This window comes from Ascaphus truei, chromosome 7, assembly GCF_040206685.1.
Source record: "Ascaphus truei isolate aAscTru1 chromosome 7, aAscTru1.hap1, whole genome shotgun sequence".
NCBI classification, from domain to species: Eukaryota; Metazoa; Chordata; class Amphibia; order Anura; family Ascaphidae; genus Ascaphus; species Ascaphus truei.
Genome location: NC_134489.1, coordinates 108272905 through 108295826, shown reverse-complemented (window position 1 = coordinate 108295826; position 22922 = coordinate 108272905). Strand labels below are relative to the sequence as shown.

The following is a 22922-nucleotide window of genomic DNA, read 5'->3' as shown; positions in this document are numbered from 1 at the left end:
TCAGAAATTTTGGGCCATGATCCAGAGGCTCATACGAGAGGTCACGGGACTAACCCTACCCTTAGACCCGGTGACCCTGGTGCTGAACAAACCTGTTGATGATCTCCATCCACCGATGTCCAGACTTATAACGGCCATACTGACGGCAGCCAGGTGTTCCATCGCTGCCGCTTGGAAGCAGACTAAAGCCCCCTCTAGAACCACTGTCACTAGCAGAATTAACGAAGTTATGTCAATGGAGAAACTGACCGCCCTGCTCCAAAAGAAAATACCCCAATTTCTAAACACCTGGGACCCGTGGCTAACAAAATAAATATACCCATAGGCAGTCGCGGAGGTAGGAGCGCGCCACCCACCCCCCCCCCCCTCTCTCTCCTAGGTTCCCCCCCCTTCCCCCCCCTCCCATGTGTGTCTTCCCCCCTCCCCCTCCTCCCCTCCCCCTCCCATCCAATCACCACTCCCAAGAAAATGGAAAAAGTTATTGGGTCCCTGTCAGATTGTTGAAAGCACCACTGTCATGGGATCATGACACCCTTGTATGTACTGTTTGACATGATTGTACCCAATAAAAAAATTGAGTTAAAAAAAAAACATATTGTATTGAGATCACAAAGAGGGGGATTCTAAAATGTGACCCCTGCAATGCATTAAAAGTGACAAAATGAAAAATAACAGAAACAAGCGTTTTCTTATCACTGCATGTAAACACTACTCAACGTGGTATTAAAATGAATAAATATTGAGCAGGAAATTTAACTCACGGGCAATACCGGGTCTCCACGTCCCTCTCCGCCTCCCCCCCTCCCTGCGCAGCTCCAGTCCTCCCCCCCCCCCTGTGCAGCGCCGGCCATTCCTCCCCCCCCTGCGCAGCGCTGGGCGTGTGTGTCCCCCCTACACAGCTCCGGCCGTGCCCCCCCCCTGCGTCGGTCCGGTCACCTTTCCCCCTTACCCCCCCCCCCCCCCGAGCAGCTCTGTTCCCCCCCATGCGCAGCACACAGTGAGACACACACAAGCACACACACAGCGAGACACACACGCACACACACAGTGAGACACACACTCACACACACAGCGAGACACACACGCACACACACAGTGAGACACGCACACAGTGAGACGCACACACACACAGTGAGACACACGCACACACACAATGAGACACACGCACACACAATGAGACACACGCACACACACACAGTGAGACACATACACACACAGACTGTGACACACACACATACTGTGACACACACATACTGTGACACACACACACATACTGTGACACACACACACACATACTGTGGCACACATACTGTGACACACACACACACATACTGTGACACACACATACTGTGACACACACACATACTGACACACACACACACACACACACAGTGACAGACACACACACACAGTGACAGACACACACACAGTGACAGACATACACACACACACAGTGACACACATACACGCGCACACACAATGAGACGCACGCACACACACACACACACACACACAGTGAGACACATACACACACAGTGAGACTGTGACACACACACATACTGTGACACACACACATACTGTGACACACACACACACACATACTGTGGCGCACACACATACTGTGGCGCACACACACACACACACACACACACACACATACACACATACTGTGACACACACACACAGTGACAGACACACACACACACACACAGTGACACACACATACTGTCACACACACACATACTGTCACACACACACACACACACATACTGTCACACACACACATACTGTCACACACACACATACTGTCACACACACACACACATACTGTGACACACATACTGTGACACACACACACATACTGTGACACACATACTGTGACACACACACACATACTGTGACACACACACATACTGTGACACGCACACAGTGACACACACACACACACACACACACACACAGTGACACACACACACACAGTGACACGCACACACACACACATACTGTGACACGCACACACACACACATACTGACACACACACACACATACTGTGACACACAGTGACAGACACACACACACACACAGTGACACACATACACACACTGTGAGACACGCACACACACACACATACTGTGACACACAGTGACAGACACACACACCCACAGTGACACACATACACACACTGTGAGACACGCACCCACACACACTGTGAGACACATGTCCTCGGGCACCAAAAACAACTGCAGTGAGGATGCCGCAGCCTCGCCCCCCCACCAGGGGACACCAGTCCCCTCCATCCATTCTCCGAGCTCCCACCGGTCCAGAAGGCGCTTCTCTCCAATCCGGGTGCTCCTCCAGGTCGGTCCCGGGCGTGGGGGGCGGCGCAGGCCGCCGTGCGAGCCGGAGCGTGCGCGAGCCGGCGTCGGGAGGACGGTGAGCCGCCCGAGAAGCGGGAGTAGCTGCGGTCCCGGGCGTGGGGGGCAGAGCATGCAGCGCTGTCCGCCGGGCGCTTGGCGCCCCGGAGCATGCGCGAGCCGGCGTCGGGAGGACAGTGAGCCGCCCAAGGAGCGGGAGCAGCCGCGCGTCGCGCACCGCCAGGCCGCTGGACGGCTCGGAACACGCAGGTGACAGGGGGGCACTGGGGAAAGGGAGGGGGGACCGACACAGGGGGCAGTGGGGGGGGGTGATACCCGGGGACAGGGGGACTCAGCAGGAGACAGAACAGGAGGGAGAGGGAGAAGAAGAGAGTGGCCGGGCGGCGGTGCGAGGAGGAGGAGGGCCGGTCGAGGCCACAGAAGCAAGCCAATTAGAGGGGCGGCCACGGAGCAATTTGATTGGCCACAGGCTGAGTGACAGACCAATCAGATTGCCTCTAGACACAGGGACATACAACGGTTTCAAAAATATAGATATAGATACATACATACATACAGATAGATGTTCCTTTTCTTTACAAAAATGAATTGGTAGTTTTAGAACGGAAAAAGTAAAAAAGGGATAGGTTTATTAGTGCTACCAAGAATACTGACGGCCGCCACTGCCTGGGAAACCCCCTTTTCAGTACATTACTGAAAACATACTCTATAATTAGGAAGCTTTCAGTTCCGGAGCGTGCCTCACTGCATTACTGCACATTGCCCTTTTTTCTATGAAGATAACTTTGCACAAGTAACAAATATGGCATTCTCCATTCCAGAGACTACACAACGCAGCATGTCTAATTCAGGCCGTGTGGAGGGGATTTCTTATGAGAAAGAGAGTGAAGAAGCTTCCAGGGGCCGTGACTTCTTTACAGAGAAGTTTTAGGTAGAAGCATTTCATTACTAAGAGACAATTACATGGAAATGTATTTTTATAATAATGTTTTATAGCACAAAACATGTACATAGAATTAGCGTAAATACAGATTGTGCGATAATGTGAGCACCAGGGAGAAAGGAGAAGGGGTTCCTGCCCCTTTGAGACCGTAGATATAAATATAATTAAATATTAGAAAATGATAATTGTTCTTGTGTTTTATAATGTAGTGAGGTCATATTTCAATCAGACTGATGGATCGACTAGAAAACAAAAAATCTATTTCTGCGCTCCTACCAATTGGGCTAAAATATACTAGTGACGTTTACATTTAGAACCTAAGTCTGTGTAACAAAGGAGACATGTGGTTGCATCTTTTGACCAAAACATGATTCAAGCCGCCAACCTCGTCACGATAACCTCCATTCAGCAGCCGCCTACACTGAAGATATGGAATTTCTTATTGTCCCATGGACTAAACTTTGGGAAATGTGTGAAAATGCCCTGAAGGGGTTAAATAAATGAAGCATGCTTTTGTGATTTAATGGATCAACTCGGGCCACGCTTTGATCCTTCTATAATGGAGAGAACATGTTACTAAGAGTTTTAAAGACTTAACGGTATCGCAAAGTAAACATCAGAGGTATAGGAGATCTCTGCTTTTTTTTTCCTTTTAGGGCTAAACGGGAACATGAAATGATCCACCTAACGAGACAGAAAGAGGAAGAAAACCTACGGCATCAACTGCAGCTGCAAAGACTGAGAGCAATGAGGCTGTTCCGTGAAAAGCAGCTCACTCTACTGGAGCTCGTCCACGCAGGTATATCCCACCTGTTACACGTCTCATAGTAACAGTACTGTATTAAGACTGCTTGTTGTGGTCATACCGTTGCTGCGAGGGCAGGGAGCTAGTATACGTTTTGTCTTTTCACTTCTATAAAGTCTCTGCATCACCTCTTTATGTCACTACCCCCATTGCAATCTTGCTGGAGGTCATACATGTTTACAGAACAAGTCAAAGGTGAGGAGGTGAGGCCATTTAGAGAAGTACATGAAACTCAGATGGGATGCTAAAATATATGCATTGAATGACATACATTATGTGTATGTCCTGGTGCTTTGCAGGGTGGCTTCCTGGAAAGGTGTGTATGGGAAAACTTCAAAATAGACTTTGTTTTCTGTAGGGCAAATGGACAAACATATTCAGGAAACACAAGAGAAGTCTGTGCTAGTAATTCAGAAGCAGTGGCGGGGACACAAGGCGAGGAGGAAATTTCATCAGCGGAAAATCCTTCTGAGACAGTACAAGGCCGCTGTCACCATTCAGAGAGCAGTACGTCTTCCAATGCAAAACATGCATGAAAAACACTTTGCTTTGCCCACATTTTGACAGTACTACTATGCCAAGGGTGGCCAACTCTAGTCCTCAAGGGCCACCAACAGGTCAGGTTTTAAGGATATCCCTGCTTCAGCAGCGGTGGCTAAATCAGTCCCTTCTTCGACTGAGCCTCTGAGCCACCTGTGCTGAACTGGGCTATCCTGAAAACCTGACCTGTTGATGGAGGTAGAGGACTATAGTTGAGCGCCTCTGCTCTAAGCCAGTGTTCCTCAGCCAGGGTGCAATGTCACATTTAAACAACACACAGAACCCCAGCAAGCTCTTTTTGGGAACCACTGAGCAAATGCAATGTCACATTTAACATAACCGAAAACCTGAATTTTACAATGACGTTTGCTAATGTATTTACAAACCGTCATCACAATAACATGAATTAGAAGTGTGGCATTATATTGTAATTCAATACTTATTTTCCATTTTATTGGTACTTAAATAAATGTGACAATTGATCAAATAACGTGGCACCCCTTAATGGTAATAATAGGGGGAGCCCTGAGGAAATAAGGGCTGAGAAACACTGCTTCAAGCTGCACACATTAATGTCCTTGTCTCTTTCCTGATCAGTCTTATGCTGTAGACCACGGGGGCTCAAGCTCCCCCAACAGGTCAGGTTTTCAGGATATACCAGCTTCAGCACAGGTGGCTCTATCAGAAGCTCAGTCTGGGGGGGGGGGGAGGTGTAAGGGGGGAGGCTGGACTTGAGCCCCCCTCATCTACAAGTATAAATCTCGCCCAGATCACAAATCTAGACATCCCTTTGCTCAACAGACATTAAAGGTGTGGTTCTTCCTAGTGAACTAATTAGGGTGGATTATACAATGGGTTAAATGTATGCCAGTTTCCTGAAATTACCTGTTTACTGTCTTTACTAACGTAGGCTCTGCGGTTTTTAAAGAAACGCAGAAGAATCCGAGACGCTTTATCTCCGTGGGAAAAAAAACAAGACCTGACCGATGAACAACGGCTGCAGCTGCAGCAGAGAGTGGACAGTCACATTCAGCGAAACCCAGTGAGTTTGCTATTACAGCAGCAATACGAGCGTTTCTTTTTTGTTATTTTGTATTTATTTTTTATTACAGGATTGAAGCAGGGGGTCTTTGAAGCTGAACTGTGTCAATTTCAGCTCTGGGGGGACCCTATTTCCAGAGATCCTTACGTCCATAGGGGGCGCCGGTATCGCTTTTCAGGTAAAATGTCCCGGTCACGTGGGCCAATAGGAAGCCACACCGGATGATGTCACAGCCTCTTATTGGCCCACGTGATGCGAGACATTTAAACGCCACCATTATGTTAGGCACACAGTTTCGGACTGCAGAGATACAGACCGTAGGGGGTGTCGGTATCTCTGGAAGCAGGAGGTCCCTGGAGCTGAAATTAACACAGTTCCGTTCTGAAGACCCCCTGCTTCAGTCCTGTAATAAAAAATGCAATAAAAAAAATGAAGCCAGTATTGGTGCTTTAACCAGAATAAATAACCGTCTCTGCATTGAGGGTGGTGTGTCCCCTGCATCTCTAATAGGCTGGAACTAGCTAAATGATTGGTAAAATTAAAAGTATTGAATGGCGCTATTCTCACGAGCTCATTTTTACATTTCCTAAATTCATTTGTATGGTTAATATGTAAGATTAATTGCACTAATTAAGTTTATAGAAACTAATGAGTGTACATGGTGCAGCTGTGCCTCCACATGGCACATTCAAATTGCAATAAAGCTATATAGAAAATATTCACCATTCCTACTTTATCTGATGATATTTGTTCCAGTGTAATATGATCGTAATATAGCTTTAGAAATCGAACAGTGTGTGGGTGTAAAAACAATGTCCGAATTGAATGTATGCTCATGTGATTATGAACAGCCACAAAGCAAGGTTACTGGTTTCCCCGTAGGCTGAGCAGATGTCAGGAGAACGGAGCAAGGAGCTACATTTACAAGCCCAAGAAAAGCTGGGGCAGTATATGCTGAAGAGAAAAGTGAAGCAGAGAGCGGAACAGCGCCGGGAGGCACTGCTGGCCCAGATTAACACCGATATTAATATGCTGATGGGTATGATCTAATTAACATGTCATCTGTATACAGATTCAAATCTGGATTTCCAATAGCTCTTTCCCAAGACCCGTGTTTAAGTGTCAGGGTGAAAGCGCTAAATCTTCTTTTGTGTTTCTTGTGCACATATTGTGTAACCCTTTCAGTACACAAGAGGCCTGCAAAACACTCTGGACCAAAGTTTATTATGCGCTGCAATTCCACGACACATCTCCTGGCACCGAGAGACACCTTTCAGCCTATTAAAGTGAATGGGCCGGAAGAGATCTTCTAGCATCGGAACATGTCTCATGGCATAGCACTGCTTAGTAAATATGGCCTGTGTGCATTGCATTGTGGGCCGCTCCAGCACCGCAGTTGAACACGGGAGTAGCTACTTTTTGTTACAATGTATTTATTGTACAAGCCCTGAGTGTACAACACGGTGCAGTATAAAAATAACAGGAACCTGGGAATACTGTCAAAATACAACGATAAAAAAAGCCAGGTATGAAATGATCCACATGAGCGTTGTCACCTCACCCTCCATAATCACGTGATCTCCTTCTATTCCGCACGGCCCCACTGTTTTACACTGCACTGCCTCTTCACAAATGTGGGTGAGGTTTGCAGCTTCTAATTAGCTCCTTCAGAGTACAGACCTTTCCTTCCTACGGGACGTGTGATTTTGGCAAGGATTAGGATGTAAGCCTTTTGCTGCCCCAGAAGCCTTGCAATACATTGCTGCTCCCATTAACACCCAAGGTGGTAACAATGACTCCTGCAATATTACAAAAGCTCCGCCTGACTTTGCTGTTTGCTTCCTGACTGTTTCTCCCTGAGAAGGAGCAGAATGTAAAGTCTTATTTCTCTCTCAGGGGCGCCAGGTTTAGCAGAGGTCTCAGGAAAGGATCTCGACATGTTTACAAGCAGATCGGTTCCTGTGGCAGCTAAAGCCAAACAGTGTCACGGCACGATGCTGAAAGCCACCCGCTGGCCCTGGTGGAAGAAGCTTGGTGACGAATTCATCGATGAAGATGATGTTCTCCTATCTGGCATCCCTGATGTGGACCATGGGATCTTATACATTGCTGGAAGCAAATCATGACTTGCGGTGTAGAGCGAGCACTTACCGGCCCCCAAAACCTCTATACCAGGAGGGATATCCTGAAAACCTGACCTGTTGGTGGCCCTTGAGGACTGGAGTTGCCCACCCCTGGTCTATATACTTGTTTTTTATTTTCCAATCTAACCTCCTTCATTAATTTCCTTCAGTGTTGTATTTATCAATAAGTTTAATTTATTTCACTGGTTCTCAAACTGTGGCCCCCCAAGAATCTGAATAGTACTCCCTGCAACTCTTCAACGCCCCCACCCCAGGAATCACTTTCTCTCCCTCTTGTCAGGGTTTTTATTTCACCCCCAGCATGCGAGTGAGGACTGCGGGTTTTACATGGAAGACGAGTGTGGTTGAAATACACGTTTTACATACAGTATGTTTTAGTTATGTAGAAATCTATTGATGAGCAGAGCTGTGGGGTGTGTTAGTCTTACACATGGTACTTTAAACAGGACGGGAAGCGCTGATTTATCTCGGTGTGAATCGATTCCCCACATTTCCAATGTCAGCGGCATTCCAGGGATCTGTGTGTATTAGGCATCTTGATACCATGTTGTATTCTATTGTGTGAATTTAGAAACATGTAAGTATGTGTTTACATGTAAATGTAATTAGAGATGGTTCCCAAGGGGAACTTTAATTACAGTGATGTACTTTATATATGTTGCAAGCAGGGATAATGTGTTAAAGTAATATTTTGTTACAAGAATAAAACAAGGTTTTTATGATGCTCTCTACTGTGATTCTTGCCTTTCTTATTATGTACTAGCTAAAGAATCCGACTTCACACATGTTGCAGTAATCAACATTTTTTTTAGCATAAAAGCCTGTCAAAATGACAGGTTGGAGTTTTTTTTAAATGAAAACCTTCAGTATCAACACGTATTACCTCTGTGACTTTTTTCTTTCCCCACCTTCTCTCCTTCCCCTTCCCTCCCCCTAGCTCTCGCTCCCTCTCTCCCTCATCTCTCTCCCATCACTTTCCTTTAATACCTTATGAGTTCCCCAGCTTTCTTGCTTTCTCCTCACATGTCACCTGACTTCCTCTTTCTTCGTCTGATTTCTGTCTAAACTTTATACCTATTCGACTCTCCATATCTGCCACCAGGCTATGCGCATTATGATGTCACGTGCTATGATGTCATTGCCTACCATGTACAACACCCACTGACTGACTTGCTTGTCAGAGAAATGTTAATGACTCATAGAGTGAACACGTTTAAAGAAAAATAAAAAATAACCCCAGGTGCACACCCCTAGGGTACCCTTTGTATGCCTGGAAAGTTTCAGCTGTCGTGGTGTTGGAGCTATGGCCCTGAGACACAGGCTCAGACCGACACACAGGCTGTTTTAGTACCTATCTTTATATAGCGCCATCCCTGTACATAACGCTTCACAGCAGTAATCCTTGTGACATAATTATATAACACATAATGAGAATAAGCGCTTCAGAGACAGTTGGAGGGTGTACTGGTAAGTGCGTCTGTGCATATGAGATGTTTAGTATACGCCAACACAGCTACCCGTATGCTATAAGATTGATCTTAAAGGTGGATAGAGAGGGTGCTAGTCAGATATTGAGGGGAAGGGCATTCCAGAGGTGCGGGGCAGTCAGTGAGAGAGGTGTTACGTGGGAGAGGGCTTTAGATACAAAGGGGGTAGACAGAAGACATTCTTGAGCAGAACGCAAAAGTTGGGCAGGGTATAGTGAGAAATCACGGCTGAGATGTAAGGAGGGGCAGAAGACTATAAAGCCATAAGAGAGAGGAGGTTCATTTTCCAAGTAATACAGGATTTAATAGGAAGCCAGGAGAGGGATTTCAGCAGGGGAGGCGCCGAGACAGATTTAAGAGAGGGTAAAGTGATTCTAGTAGCAGTGTTTAGGATAGATTGTAGGGGAGACACAGAGGCAGGAAGGCCGAACTGTAGAAGGTTACAATAGCGGTTACAAAAGGCAGGAGAGAATAAGAGCGTGCATTAATTTTAGCAGTAGAGCGACAGAGGAAAGGGCGAGTCTTTGCAATGTTACGAAGGGAAAAACTCAGGTGTTAGCTACATTGTGAATGCGAGAGGAGAATGTGAGGGAGTAGTCACATGTGATCCCTGGGCAGCGTGCTTGTGATACTGGGTGTATGATAGTTCTGCCAACAGTAATGGAGAAGGGGGCAGTAGGGCCAGGCCTGACCTGGAAGTATGAGGAGCTCCGTCATCGATGTTAACTTTGAGTTGGTGGAGGGCCATCCAGAATGATATAGCAGAGATACATTCAGAGACTTTGCTCTGCACAGCAGGTGTAAGGTCAGGGTTTGAAAGATAAATGTATGTGTCAGCATAGAGGTGAACCCAAGAGATATGATAAGGGCACCTAGAAGAGGGTGTGTAAAGAGAAGAGGTCCCAGGACAAACCCCTAGGGTACGCCCACAGAGAGTTCGACAGAGAAGGAGGAAGTGTTAGCAAACAAGACACTGAAAGTACGGTGGGAGAGGTCAGAGGACATCTGGGATAGAGCTCTGTTACGGATACCAAGAGTATGGAGAATGTGAAGGAGAAAAGGGTGGTCCACAGTATCAAAGGTCAAGTAATATAAGCAGGGTATAATGGCCTTGGTCATTAGTTATTTTGGTGAGGACTGTTTCAGTTGAGTGAGCAGTGCAGAAGCCAGATTGTAGAGGATCTAGGACAGAATAAGAGGTGAGAAAATGGAGCAAGTGAGAAAATACAAGGCGTTCAAGGAGTTTAGAGGCAAAAGGCAGGAGGGAGACAGGGCGATAATTAGAGAGACAGGTAGGGTCAAGCTTGCTGGTTTGAGGAAACTAACTGTTGCATGCTTAAAGGAGACGGGAAAGGTACCAGAGTAGAGGGAGGAGTTGTAAATACAGTATATGTGAGCGTAGGGATTAGAATAGGAGTGATAGGTTTGAGGAGATGGGAGGGAATGGGGTTAAGAGGGCAAGTGGTAGAGGGAGAAGAGGAGATCAGCAGTGCCACATCCTTGTCTGTGACAGCGGACAAAGAGTCAAGGAAGGCAGGAGGAGAGTTAGGAACAGGAGGTGCAGAATATGAGGATACACAGGGAATGTTTTGAAAGGAATCCATGAATCCAATGAAATAGTCAGCAAAGTCCTGAAGTGAAATGGAGGAAGAAAAACAGATAACAAACGGTGGTCTGAGTAGAGAGACAACGACAGAGTTGAGGTGGCATGGGTTAGACTTGTGAGTGTTGATTAGTGATGAAAAGTAGGTTTGTTTAGCCTGGGAGAGGGCAGAGTTGAAACAGAAATTTTGTAGTACAAACAACACTCTTTATTTACCCTCTTTTACATGGGCTCTTTTCATCCATAAACAGTACACATTGTTACAGTTCTATTTAGGATGCTGGTACTCTTGACTGTTGTGTCCCCGGGTGCCCTCTCAACACACTGGAAAGGTGTGGACACTTGGCTGGTTTCTGACTAATTGTCCTGTTCCCGTTCTGCAAAACGTCCGTTACGCTCTACAAGCAGAGGCCCCTTCTCAGGCCCAGGCCGACTCAATTTGAATAATGGATCTACATCCCACTTCTGACTCTGAACTGAAGGACTATATCTGAGGCCCTTGTGGACCTGCCTGTAGAGCTGGTTTGTTTGCAATCACGGGGACCTCTGTAGAGTGCATCGTCTTCTTCTGTGAAACACTGAGTTCACCTTGACCATATCGCTGGACCCTATCTGAAGGGGCATTGTCCCTAACTAAACATAACAAACGTTGACTGTTCGTTCCCCTATAATCAGTAATATACTTCTAAACTGTATACACTGATGCTCCTCCACTGTCAGTCCTCCAGGAACCTACTCTCTAGAGCCTTCTCCTTCCTATATTTATATATATATCCTGTGTCGTCCCTGTCTCCAGGCAACACTGGGCAGGGCATAGTATCATCTGACTCGCCCCCCCGCCCCACGTAATAGGGAAAGGCATTACTATATTTGGGTCCGCACCAGCAACCCCGTAAGGCCATTGTAATCCCATAGGTATTGTATGGCAGTTTAGCCATAGACAGGGGTTAGAAGGATGAGAACGGCAAAGAGAAAAAGGGGCATGTAGGGCAAGAAAGGAGGATAGGGCAGAGTTGTACTTTGTGACCAGGTTGTGAGAGTCTGTAGGGGAGCAGACAGAAGAGAGGGAGGAGAGCAAAGTGGAGTCAAGAGGCGGTAGATGAATGGAATGCAGGTCTCTGCAGAAACGAGGGGGAGATGGAGGTGAAGAACAGGAAAGCTGAGAGAGAGAGAAAGGGAGATGAGGTGATGGTCAGTGGGAGGAAAGCTGGAAATGAAGAAATAAGAAAGAGAACATTTTGTGTGTGAAAAGCAGGTGTAGATACTGGCCATCCTTGTGGGCGCTGGCTGCAGTCTATTGGTGAAGGCCAAAAGAAGAGGTTAGAGAGCGAAAGGGTGAAGCCCAAGTTAAAGCAGCAATCCCCAAGATATGAGCAGCTTTTATGTCTGTTTTTTACAACAAAAGACTACAGATGTGTCAGCGCAATGTCATCTCTTCATGATGTTGCAGATTCCCATTGGCTGCCAGAGTGAGCCTGACACCAGCAGCCCTTTAATGTCCAGTGGGGAAAAAAGCGTGTGAAATCTCCGGCACTGGGAGGGTCCCGGGGGGTAATATTTAAAACAAAAGAACGAAAGAAAGAGCGAGCAGTGTGGTTTCCTTTGGGCTGACAAAGTTCTTCATAGCGATAATCATGTGTACAGAGCTTTTTATAAATACACCGCATCTGCAAATATTATTTCACACAAATATTTCTCCAAATGTAAAAGCTGCGGGAGGATTTATATTATCAGGGTGCAGATGGAAGGCTTATAACATGGATCTCTGCACCCTATTAGGCATATTGTATTAATTGGGTTCTTTCGCCAGAATTTACGAAGATCTGATAAGTGGTATTGGGGCTTGATTGACAGCGAACAACGGCTGAAACTTCAGTACCCTTTATCAGAGCTTGGTGATTCCCTCCTTGGAGTTTTTGGGGTTATGTGTATATGTATATTTGTCTTCCAAAGATCATACATTTCAAAAGAACTCTGGAATTTATGCATCGACGCAGAGGAAAGTGGGTGCTGATGCGCTGCTCCAGCTTGTATCGTACAGATTCGTTTCTTAAATCTAATGCAGAATATCAGACCTAACACCACTTGATATCTGGAGTATGTAACGGGGAAAAAGCCAGGCACTGTTCTGGAACAGGAGTGTTTATTTCTCTGTATTTTTCCTGCTCTCAGGCTGCCAGCCCTCCCCAGCTAAAGTTACACGTATTTCCCTGCTCTGAAGCAGCCAAAGCTGTGTACATTGCAACATAGTTGTTACAAGTTATCCCCTTTTACACAGCCTCTAGTCAGTTGCCCTGGCAACCCACCAATACTCACAGTTGAGTTTGGTTTAGCCCCCTCCCCCTGCTTTATCTGCATATTGTTATGCCTCTTAGTGTGTTCCTGTCTGACAGGAAAGTGTGCTCCCTCTTTCAACAAGCAGCCAAAGTGAGTAGACACTTCTTCCACTGCTTCCTCAGAAAGGGAATCCTTTTTACCTTCCCCTCAGAGAAGCACTTCCCATAGCAGGACACCTTCTTCTCCTTAGTTATTCTCCCCACAAGAGAAATCTGCTAGCACTATCCACATACATTAACTTTTATACTTCTGTTAATTCCCTCAATAAAGTTGAAGAAAATTGAAGGACTTTGTGTGCTTTAAAAGGGGAAGAGTTAAGCTACATGGATTTACTAACATGCTACATATGAGCCTGGGTCCAGAATAGGCACCATGTAACTCATCCCCAGCTCCTCCTACTGACTCTCCTCAAGGTGCATGCTGGGGCAGAGATGCAGAATGTGATACATCTCATTATAATCTGTGCACCATGTAACTCCCCCCAACTCCTCCTACTGACTCTCCCCAAGGTGCAAGCTGGGACAGACGCAGAATGTGATACATCTCATTATAATCTGTGCACCATGTAACTCATCCCCAGCTCCTCCTACTGACTCTCCCCAAGGTGCATGCTGGGGCAGAGACGCAGAATGTGATACATCTCATTATAATCTGTGCACCATGTAACTCCCCCCAACTCCCCCTACTGACTCTCCCCAAGGTGCATGCTGGGACAGAGACGCAGAATGTGATACATCGCATTATAATCTGTGCACCATGTAACTCCCCCCAACTCCCCCTACTGACTCTCCCCAAGGTGCATGCTGGGACAGAGACGCAGAATGTGATACATCTCATTATAATCTGTGCAACATGTAACTCCACCCCCCCCAACTCCTCCTACTGACTCTCCCCAAGGTGCAAACTGGGACAGAGACGCAGAATGTGATACATCTCATTATAATCTGGGCACCATGTAACTCCCCCCAACTCCTCCTACTGACTCTCCCCAAGGTGCAAGCTGGGGCAGAGACGCAGAATGTGATACATCGCATTATAATCTGTGTCCCATGTAACTCCCCCCCAACTCCTCCTACTGACTCTCCCCAAGGTGCAAACTGGGACAGAGACGCAGAATGTGATACATCTCATTATAATCTGTGCACCATGTAACTCCCCCCCAACTCCTCCTACTGACTCTCCCCAAGGTGCATGCTGGGACAGACGCAGAATGTGATACATCTCATTATAATCTGTGCACCATGTAACTCCCCCCAACTCCTCCTACTGACTCTCCCCAAGGTGCAAGCTGGGGCAGGCGCAGAATGTGATACATCTCATTATAATCTGTGCCCCATGTAACTCCCCCCCAACTCCTCCTACTGACTCTCCCCAAGGTGCATGCTGGGACAGACGCAGAATGTGATACATCTCATTATAATCTGGGCACCATGTAACTCCCCCCAACTCCTCCTACTGACTCTCCCCAAGGTGCAAGCTGGGGCAGAGACGCAGAATGTGATACATCGCATTATAATCTGTGTTCCATGTAACTCCCCCCCAACTCCTCCTACTGACTCTCCCCAAGGTGCAAACTGGGACAGAGACGCAGAATGTGATACATCTCATTATAATCTGTGCACCATGTAACTCCCCCCCAACTCCTCCTACTGACTCTCCCCAAGGTGCATGCTGGGACAGACGCAGAATGTGATACATCTCATTATAATCTGTGCACCATGTAACTCCCCCCAACTCCTCCTACTGACTCTCCCCAAGGTGCAAGCTGGGGCAGACGCAGAATGTGATACATCTCATTATAATCTGTGCACCATGTAACTCCCCCCAACTCCTCCTACTGACTCTCCCCAAGGTGCAAGCTGGGGCAGAGACGCAGAATGTGATACATCTCATTATAATCTGTGCACCATGTAACTCATCCCCAGCTCCTCCTACTGACTCTCCCCAAGGTGCATGCTAGGGCAGAGACACAGAATGTGATACATCGCATTATAATCTGTGTCCCATGTAACTCCCCCCCAACTCCTCCTACTGACTCTCCCCAAGGTGCATGCTGGGATAGAGACGCAGAATGTGATACATCTCATTATAATCTGTGCACCATGTAACTCCACCCCCCCCCCAACTCCTCCTACTGACTCTCCCCAAGGTGCAAACTGGAACAGAGACGCAGAATGTGATACATCTCATTATAATCTGTGCACCATGTAACTCCCCCCCAACTCCTCCTACTGACTCTCCCCAAGGTGCATGCTGGGACAGACGCAGAATGTGATACATCTCATTATAATCTGTGCACCATGTAACTCCCCCCAACTCCTCCTACTGACTCTCCCCAAGGTGCAAGCTGGGGCAGACGCAGAATGTGATACATCTCATTATAATCTGTGCACCATGTAACTCATCCCCAGCTCCTCCTACTGACTCTCCCCAAGGTGCATGCTGGGGCAGACGCAGAATGTGATACATCTCATTATAATCTGTGCACCATGTAACTCCCCCCAACTCCTTCTACTGACTCTCCCCAAGGTGGATGCTGGGACAGAGACGCAGAATGTGATACATCTCATTATAATCTGTGCACCATGTAACTCCCCCCAACTCCCCCTACTGACTCTCCCCAAGGTGCATGCTGGGACAGCGACACAGAATGTGATACATCTCATTATAATCTGTTCACCATGTAACTCACCCCAACTCCTCCTACTGACTCTCCCCAAGGTGCAAGCTGGGGCAGAGACGCAGAATGTGATACATCTCATTATAACCTGTGTCCCATGTAACTCCCCCCCCCCCCCAACTCCTCCTACTGACTCTCCCCAAGGTGCATGCTGGGACAGAGACACAGACTGTGATACATCTCATTATAATCTGTGCCCCATGTAACTCTCCCCCAACTCCTCCTACTGACTCTCCCCAAGGTGCATGCTGGGACAGACGCAGAATGTGATACATCTCATTATAACCTGTGTCCCATGTAACTCCCCCCAACTCCTCCTACTGACTCCCCAAGGTGCATGCTGGGACAGAGACGCAGAATGTGATACATCTCATTATAATCTGTGCACCATGTAACTCCCCCCCCCCCCCAACTCCTCCTACTGACTCTCCCCAAGGTGCATGCTGGGACAGAGACACAGACTGTGATACATCTCATTATAATCTGTGCCCCATGTAACTCTCCCCCAACTCCTCCTACTGACTCTCCCCAAGGTGCATGCTGGGACAGACGCAGAATGTGATACATCTCATTATAACCTGTGTCCCATGTAACTCCCCCCAACTCCTCCTACTGATTCTCCCCAAGGTGCATGCTGGGACAGAGACGCAGAATGTGATACATCTCATTATAACCTGTGTCCCATGTAACTCCCCCCCGACTTCTCCTACTGACTCTCCCAAAATCACAAAGTCAGAGCAAAGTACTTTGATAAATAGGTGCAGGATAAAATGCCCCAGGTTTGCATAGAGCCCTTTATATTTTGATTAGAATTGCTTTTCAGCAAAGAAGAACCTACGTTTCATGCTTGTCTTAATTGTGGCCAGGCCAATATCCTGCATGTGTGTTTTTTTTAATAAATCAGTTCTGTAGTAAGAAAAAATACTTTCAGCATTTTCTGTTTAAAAAAAAACAACTTTGAAAGACCAATTTTCTTGTATTCTATTTTAACAAGCATGCTTGTTCCTATAGCAACTATTTACATTCCCCATATTTAAAGATGTCGCCAAACTTTGCCGATCAATAGACGGAGAACGAATTGACCGGCAGCTATGCAGTTCTTTAGGTAAGTAGAGATTGCACAACTGAAATTATTGAAGTGAAAAAAAAACAGGAGCCTGAACTGCAGCGTTAACATATCTATTCAATGATCAGTAATACACAGATGTATATTGGTTCAATACAATGCAAATTTTGATTGCTTCAGATTAATACAGAATTGCATTCCCAACCTTATTGGCAGCAGCTGTGCGACTGGACCAAACGCCACGCTATCTAACACCCCCAAAGCTTAATGGGATCAGCAGTGCGGCTGGACCGTACCCCATCCTGAGACATACTCCCTCCCACATTGGGCAGCAACTTTACCTCTTGTTTCAACATTGCCCCTTATTCCCTCTAGAGTGTAAGCTCTCAGGATCAGGGCCCTCATTACTAGAGATGGGCGAAGCTGTCACAATTCCGTTTCCCAAATCCTCCCGAAATTTGTTCCGCACACAGATTTTGTGCTTGATGATCCAGGCGGATTCATTAAAATTTGCCGTTGACTGCAATCTGGAGTAATATTTTTTTTAGAATCCACTAGCTGATCAATCAATCGCTCGCTCGCTCGCCCGCCCAGCCTTTCTAACTATTAGCTGTCACTAGTTGTATCTATATCTCCTCAAGTGTCCCTCCAAATAAATTAGGGAGACATGCCTCTGCTGAAAAAGGAGCCCACCTGAGCGATATGCTAAGTATATTTAAATGAGTCATGACTTCCTAAAAGGATTTCCATACCCATTATATAGAGTTGATAATAAACCTAAGGCACCAACCTAACGACTGGAATCATGTCAGACCCAACAGGACTAGAACCCACGACCATGGCTCTTCTAGGCCACAGCTCTAGCAGTGTGAGCTAAACCATCTCACAGGTATCTTAGGTGTGCTCCACAAGGAACATTAAACTGTCACCCAAATATACTTTGCATAGCCAATAGCATATACCTCAGGAGTGCTTTCATCAGAGGCATGTTTCCCTAATTTATTTGGAGGGACGCTTGGGGGGATATGTACAGTATATAACTGGTGACTGCTAATAAGATTAGAAAGGTCTCCTGCTCCCTCAAACATTCGTCCGCCACTACCTGCAAACAGTCTCCAAAGAAATGGCTTTCCAACCATTAACAAATTTTGAACGACTGTGTAGGAAAGGGTACTATTCCAAAGGATTGATTTCGGAGATATATCTGGGCCTGGCGCGATCAGCGGGCTGTTCCCAACATAGTTATATGTCCAAATGGGCAGAAGATCTAAATATAGAGATTGATAAGGAAGACTGGGAGGATATCTGGGAGGCAGCTTCCAAAACATCGATCTGTACTACCATCAAAGAAAACATATATAAAATTATATTCCATTGGTACCTAACCCCAAATAGGTTGAGCCAAATCTTCCCCGGAACCCCGGATTTGTGTTGGAGGGGATGCGGGCAAAGAGGAGACATGGCTCATATCTGGTGGAATTGTCCAAAGATTCAGGTGTTCTGGGTCATGATCAAAACATTGATCCGAGAATACCTGGGGGTAGAGATTGAGGTGGACACACCGGACATGATGCTGGCTAAACCAATAGACGATTTAGATACGGCAGAAAGCAGGATGGTGGGGCACGTACTCACGGCGGCGCGCTGCTCTGTGGCGGCTGCGTGGAAAAAGGTGAATGCCCCCGCTAAACAGACCGTACTTCGAAGGCTACGAGAAATAAAGACAATGGAACTCCTTACGGCAACACTGTCCCAAAAAATGGACAAGATACATAAAACATGGGAAATTTGGCCGAATGGGTAACAGACTTGTAAAGGAAGAACTAGAATACTCAGAAAGCTGGGCCGATTCCTACATCCCCTTCCCTCCTCCCTCTCTCCCCCCTGTCCCCCCACTCTTCTTCTTCTTCTTCTTCTCTTTTCTCTCCTCTATCCTCTTACTAAAAAAGGTACACGAGGAAGCGGTGGCTTCCCCATCAGAACCCCAATAGTGGGAACATATGAGCAAATAACAATAAGTACAGTAAGATACACATCTGTTAGAACAAAGATCACGGAATGTTGACGTCTATTGTATCCCACATAAACATCAATGTTCCCCCAATATTTGTACAGCAAAGTTTATTATATGTTGTGTACCCTGGTAAAAACAATAAAAAAATTGAAACAAAAAAAACATTCGTCCGCATTTTGTAGAGTGATCCACGGATCAAAGGAACTGCCGGATTGGAGACAGATCCAAATTCGCAAAACAAAATGTGCTGTCTGTACTCATTCCCTTCTGGTCTGTCCTTATTTGTATATCATGTAACTCTGATGTCACTGTGTACCCCCATTGTACTGCGCCACGGAGTATGTTGATGCTTTACAAATAAAGTATAATGATAATGATTCCCTTGCATGTAAGAAGCATTTATTTTATTTTTATTTATTTATTTATAAAAACGCGTTACCAGGAAGTAATACACTGAGAGTTACCTCTCGTTCTCAGGTATGTCCTGGGCACAGAGTTATAACAATACATGGTTACATTAAAAGAACAGGGTAATGCAGTCACTTCACAGACATCTCATGGACAGATGGACATTGCTGGATACAAACTACATGTTATTCTTTTTTACATTGACTTCCATTTTATTTGTAATGGACAGAGTATATAGTATATAAGAAAATGGGTGATAAGAATACAGCCTTTGAAGTGAGTAAACCCTGTACCGACCTAGTGCCAGCTCCCCCTGTAATCTTGTGCGTCCCTTTATCTCCCTGTGTCTGTGGCACTAAAATGAGATTGTAAGCTCTTCGGGGGACATACTGCGCCTGCAAAATTCTGCATACAACGCTGTATATATGGTCAGTAGTGCATAAGAACAATGACCCTGTAACCCTTGTGCTGCTAGAGGTGCAGGCCCTGGATTTATTTATAATGCAAAAGGGTCCCACAGCCCTCAGCACTAAGTTGCCACGTGCCCGCAGCAGCCACGGATAGCAAATGCCCTGTGGTCCTCTCTCTTTGGCTGCATCAGTATCCAGTGTACGGTCCCCAGTCCCCTCACGGGACAGCTGGGTCATGTGACAGTGTCGCCAGACCCAGAACACCCCTCTGGTTTGCCTGCCCATGTTACCATGGCAACGAGTTAAACCAAAAGGCCTGCCAGCTTGTGCAAGACCCTGAGGAAGATGGAAGAGGGGTGGGAGGGGAGGGGAGAGGATGGACAGAGCTGGTGGAGAGAGAGAAGGGGAGTGCAGGAGGAGGAGAGAGGATAGAGGAGGGGAGTGGAGGAGGAGGAGGAGGAGGAGAGAGGAGGGGGCAGAGGAGCTGAGCTTATTCTCTATGCAAAGGAAGGTGCTGCAGAGACTACACACAAAGAGGGAGCGAACAGGGCAGCCTGACACATACATCTTATATACAGGTATACTGCACACTATAACACCCACAGCTAAACACAGCAAGATAATACAGACACTGCACACACACACATACCCAGAGCACAATACACACAAACACACACACACACACACCCAGAGCACAGTACACACTGCACACACACACCCAGAGCACAGTACACACTGCACACACACACCCAGAGCACAGTACACACACACACACAGAGCACAATACACACTACACACACACATACCCAGAGCACAACACACACACACACACACACACACACACACACACACACACACACACACACACACGAGGGACACAAGGTAAAATACAGCATCAACCCATCCATCATTTATCTTTCTATCTATTGTTCTTTTTATATACAAAACACTGAATCAGAAGCAGAAGAAACTCACTGAGCAGGTGCAACCCAGTCTCATCTATCTATCTATCTATCTATCTATCTATCTATCTATCTATCTATCTATCTATCTATCTATCCATCCACAGACATTACACTGCTGCACCAAAGCACATTACACAGCAGATCCAGCCTCCTTCACATACAGTACACATTATCTGAAGGACCACACACGTGCACACACACACACACACATATATATTACACACACAGCAGGTACTACCCATCACCTGGAGAACAATGCTGCCAGGATCCCTCAGCGGATATATGGATATACAGAATGCCCTCGTGCCCGGGCTCGTGTCAGATCCAGTGCACAGGGTGGCAGAGAGCACTGCGGAATAAGGGGACCTTCCTGTGACAATGGTAAGGAGCTAAGAAAGGGGTGTGATCTTCTACCTCACACCCACATCTGCATCTTTATGTCCAATCTCCTTGTAATGCCCTCATTTCTATCAAGCCTCAAGAGTTGGGTTACCACCCTGAACCTGGGTAACCCAACTCCTGCCTGTCTGCGCCACTGATAGCAACATTGTAACATCCGTCACAAAGGGCCTGAGGTGTTTGGATGCTGAATAACAATGGGAGCAGAGAAGCACACAGCTGACCTTTATTGTCACGACATGACGGATGAAGTGACAGTGACAGGAGGGCTGACACTGAATTATTGCAGATGACACGAGTATCACGCATGGGACTGATTGACCTCTTCACTGCCAGAGGCTGGTCATTCACTGGGTGCAAAAGGGTTAATAAAACACCCTGCCATCAATAACAAGCGTAAGCTGCCTTTATCAATGTAGTGTGTCAATATTAATATTGATACTGTGTCATGTTAGAGCCCTGACCATTTATACATATTTCTATAAATTACATATTATTAGGATATAAAATACATGGCTAACAGATTTGAGAAAAGAACCATAGACATATGAATATATTAATCTTAAATTATAATTCTGCTTTAAACTGTATCCCAATTTTCTTTAAAAATGAATAGTGGAACTATGTCCTTGTAACTAACAAAGTCGTGTTACTCGGAGTTTGCATATAACATGTGGTGGTCGTCATCACCCCCAATTACCAGCGCACTCTGACCTCGGAGCATATCTTGTAATATGAATCAGCCGTACAAATGCTAAAGAAATAAATACCGTGTTACGTGCTCAATTGATTTACTTTAATATGACTTTAGGTACATGTTACATATGTGTGCATGAGTGGTTTCCAACATTCTTTTGGTTAAGGAACTCTATAATTATATTGTGTAATTCTGCAGAACCCCGATCCTCTCTAATAGCGCGTCTGAGATCAGATGCATTGTAAGGAACCCCAACCCTCTCTAATAGCGCGTCTGAGATCAGATGCATTGTAAGGAACCCCAACCCTCTCTAATAGCGCGTCTGAGATCAGATGTATTGTAAGGAACCCCAACCCTCTCTAATAGCGCGTCTGAGATCAGATGTATTGTAAGGAACCCCAACCCTCTCTAATAGCGCGTCTGAGATCAGATGTATTGTAAGGAACCCCAACCCTCTCTAATAGCGCGTCTGAGATCAGATGCATTGTAAGGAACCCCAACTCTCTCTAATAGCGCGTCTGAGATCAGATGCATTGTAAGGAACCCCAACCCTCTCTAATAGCACGTCTGAGATCAGATGCATTGTAAGGAACCCCAACCCTCTCTAATTGCGCGCCTGAGATCAGATGCATTGTAAGGAACCCCAACCCTCTCTAATAGCGTGTCTGAGATCAGATGCATTGTAAGGAACCCCAACCCTCTCTAATAGCGCGTCCAAGATCAGATGCATTGTAAGGAACCCCAACCCTCTCTAATAGCGCGTCTGAGATCAGATGCATTGTAAGGAACCCCAACCCTCTCTAATAGCGCGTCTGAGATCAGATGCATTGTAAGGAACCCCAACCCTTTCTAATAGCGCGTCTGAGATCAGATGGATTGTAAGGAACCCCAACTCTTTCTAATAATGTGTTTGAGATCAGGTGTATTGTAAATTCTTCTGTATTTGGTACAATTTTTAAATGACTTGACAATTTCAGAGAACCCATGTAAGTAACCCTTTAGGGAT

At 46.2% G+C, this 22922-nt stretch overlaps 2 protein-coding genes across 3 annotated transcripts in view; both read left to right on the top strand.

The window, feature by feature from the left end:
• The window catches only part of IQCB1 (IQ motif containing B1), a 36725-nt gene extending 28144 nt beyond the window's left edge, over window positions 1-8581 (top strand). The window contains exons 9-14 of the mRNA XM_075609876.1: window positions 3198-3307; window positions 3976-4118; window positions 4483-4631; window positions 5575-5706; window positions 6589-6745; window positions 7603-8581. Coding sequence (XP_075465991.1) covers window positions 3198-3307; window positions 3976-4118; window positions 4483-4631; window positions 5575-5706; window positions 6589-6745; window positions 7603-7832 — 921 coding nt within the window. The 3' untranslated portion in view covers window positions 7833-8581. The remainder of the gene's footprint in view (window positions 1-3197; window positions 3308-3975; window positions 4119-4482; window positions 4632-5574; window positions 5707-6588; window positions 6746-7602) is intronic.
• Window positions 8582-20327: 11746 nt separating this feature from the next.
• Window positions 20328-22922, top strand: part of LOC142499860 (uncharacterized) — a 59188-nt gene continuing 56593 nt past the window's right edge. For both annotated transcript variants that reach the window (XM_075609871.1, XM_075609870.1), the window contains exon 1: window positions 20328-21201. The gene's annotated coding sequence lies outside the window, so the exon portion shown is untranslated. The remainder of the gene's footprint in view (window positions 21202-22922) is intronic.